The sequence below is a fragment of the Penaeus monodon genome, chromosome 14 (genome assembly GCF_015228065.2).
Source record: "Penaeus monodon isolate SGIC_2016 chromosome 14, NSTDA_Pmon_1, whole genome shotgun sequence".
NCBI lineage: Eukaryota > Metazoa > Arthropoda > Malacostraca > Decapoda > Penaeidae > Penaeus > Penaeus monodon.
Window position 1 is genome coordinate 43,306,830 of NC_051399.1, and position 2,500 is coordinate 43,309,329.

Below are 2,500 nucleotides of genomic sequence, written 5' to 3' on the forward strand. Positions count from 1 at the left end.
ATATATATAGATAGATAGAGAGAGAGAGAGAGAGAAAGAGAGAGAGAGAGAGAATCAATCTATATATTACCATTCGTCAACGCGTTCTAGTTTTAATCAGAGGTTTCATAAAAAGCTCACCTGCATTGGTTTCATCTTCTCGACGTGTCCGAGCATATACACCTTGGTGGCCGAGGTGGGCAGGACGGAGCCCAGGGTGACCGCCCCGTCCTCGGGCCACCGCAACACGAAGGCGTAGACATCGTCCCCTTTAGCTGTGTACCTTTCGGGGGAAGGGAGCAGTCTTTTTTATCTATTCACATCGGTTTATGAATTTAGTATTATTTCATTTCGTTGAGGATGTCTGCCCAACGCAGTCGCCACGACCATGCACCATAGCTCACCACACGCCCGGCGTCACGGCGTCGCTCTGGTGCGCCCAGGGAGTCGACTCGTACACAGCCTCGCCGTTGACGTCGAGCCACGAGCCGAGTTGCCGAAGGCGCTCCTCCATGATGGCGGGGAGGTGGCCGTCGTGAGTGGGACCGACGTTGACGAGCAAGTTACCTTTGGAAGTGGGAAGCTCTGCCTTGTACATTTGGCTCCATAACTATAAATTATAAAGGGTAATTTTTTTTTTCTAGTGTATGTGGGCTGTAGCTGTACCCAGAGTAGTGCGATGATAAATGAAATGCGCTCACAGTTGTACGAGGCACTAAATTTGCTAAGTATATGGGTTACTCTTACTGTTTAGTTATTCTACCATTTGTATATACGTAACGTTTCTGTTCATCGTATTCTTGGATATTCTTAGTGCGCACGATTCAAAAACGCCATTGCTTTCAGTGATGTGTATTACCCAAAACCACCTTTAAAAAAACAAGACCGAAAAGCTAGCAAAATTACTGATGCAAAGCTTCAAGTGTGTATGTGAATGGCTAAAAACTGGCAACCCTTGCAGCAGAGCAATCCCTTGAGCACTACCTCCGCAGCTGATGGTTTCTGCCAAGGTGGCGAGGAGTTCTTGGATGGTGAGGTAGTCTCGAAGAGGAGCTTCTCGGCGGAAGCCCCAAGAGACCTTGTCCAGCGTCATGCAGTTCTCCCACTTGTGCCTCTGAAGTTGACCTGCCGCGAATTGATCATTTCAGCAAACACAGACATTTGTAAAATATTTCAAAGAGAATTACATAATTGTATATTTTTATTTTATTCACGCCAAGAGAAAGATATTCCATCAATGTGCAATGACAAAAAAAAACATGCATATGATTATTAATATACTGTATATTCAGTCATATATAACAAAATAACGAAAATTCACACATCACAGGCCAGAATATACCTGGATTATATCGGTCGCTGCAGGTATAGTAGGACCCATGATTGCAAACGACACCTTTGCCCCACCTGTCGTTCACCACCACGCTGTCCTTCACTGGAGACTCGTTAAAGAGCCAGGCCAGGAAGTGCGTTGAGTTCCAGTACGAGTCGGGGGCTTCCCAGTCGCCGTCAGACCAGACGATTTCTGGCTCGTAAGTGTTCACCTGCGAGACAAAGAGATGAAAAGATCCGCTCGCTTGCTGTATTGGCCAGATTCGACTGGAAGCGATTTGTGTGATGTGTGGGTTGGGATGATGAGGCGTTGTTTGTTCTCTCTGAGTTATTGTTGAAGGGAATCGAGTTGCTAGGGCATGTACACTCAAGATCTGCTTGGATTCTTCATGCATTTTGGAAATTGAAATCGGGTCTTATTAACAAAATTATCTGGAGATTCTATGCCTTTTTTTATTCTACAAAGATGAATGTCATGTTGGTTTTATTCCTTGCAGGAATATACACGAAAAGTTACCGATTCGAAGACTCGAAATTATCATACATTAATTGCATTAATATTAGGTGGAACGGAACAGGTGGTATTCATTAATTGACAGGGCGGCTCATTACCAAGAACATGTAAACGAAAATCTTATCAAATAATTATAGTTTACAATTATCTCGGCTTTAATAAGAATGACTCACCAGCTCATAGAGTTCAGGGAGAGTCTTTGCCCTGACGAAATCCTGTGTCAGGAAGTTCCTCGCTTTGTCCTCGAGGTACATGGTGTGGAACCACTCGTACATGGAGTGGTACAGCCCGAAGTGGATGTGCGGCGTCTTGGTCCTGATGGCCTGGGCGAGGTCACCTGAGGGAGAGGGAGGGATGAATCAAGACGAGAACTGAATGCCGCGCGAGGTTCCTGGATCTCCCCGCCGCCATATCATTACCGTGATCTTTCTACCTGAATTTTAGGTGAACGTGATAAATAATGATATATTTAACCAACCTACGAGGTCCCTTTTGGGTCCGACGTCGAGGCTGTTCCAGTTCCAGGAGTAGCGCGAGGGCCACAGGGTGAAGCCCTCGTGGTGCTTGCTGGTGAGGACGACGTAGCGAGCGCCCGAGGCGTTGAACACACTCGCCCACTCCTCGGGCTCGAAGAACTCGGCCGTGAACGCCGGCGCGAAGTCCGCGTACGTGAAC

The 2,500-nt window shown here is 46.7% G+C and overlaps 1 protein-coding gene across 2 annotated transcripts in view; it reads right to left on the reverse strand.

Annotated features, from left to right (window-relative positions):
• The window catches only part of LOC119581169 (alpha-L-fucosidase-like), a 12,070-nt gene that overhangs the window by 2,051 nt on the left and 7,519 nt on the right, over window positions 1-2,500 (reverse strand). For both annotated transcript variants that reach the window (XM_037929555.1, XM_037929556.1), the window contains 6 exons: window positions 2,304-2,500; window positions 1,999-2,162; window positions 1,322-1,523; window positions 964-1,104; window positions 384-546; window positions 121-262 (listed from right to left, as the gene is read on the reverse strand). The exon at window positions 2,304-2,500 is cut by the window's right edge and continues 49 nt beyond it. In XM_037929555.1, coding sequence (XP_037785483.1) covers window positions 121-262; window positions 384-546; window positions 964-1,104; window positions 1,322-1,523; window positions 1,999-2,162; window positions 2,304-2,500 — 1,009 coding nt within the window. The remainder of the gene's footprint in view (window positions 1-120; window positions 263-383; window positions 547-963; window positions 1,105-1,321; window positions 1,524-1,998; window positions 2,163-2,303) is intronic.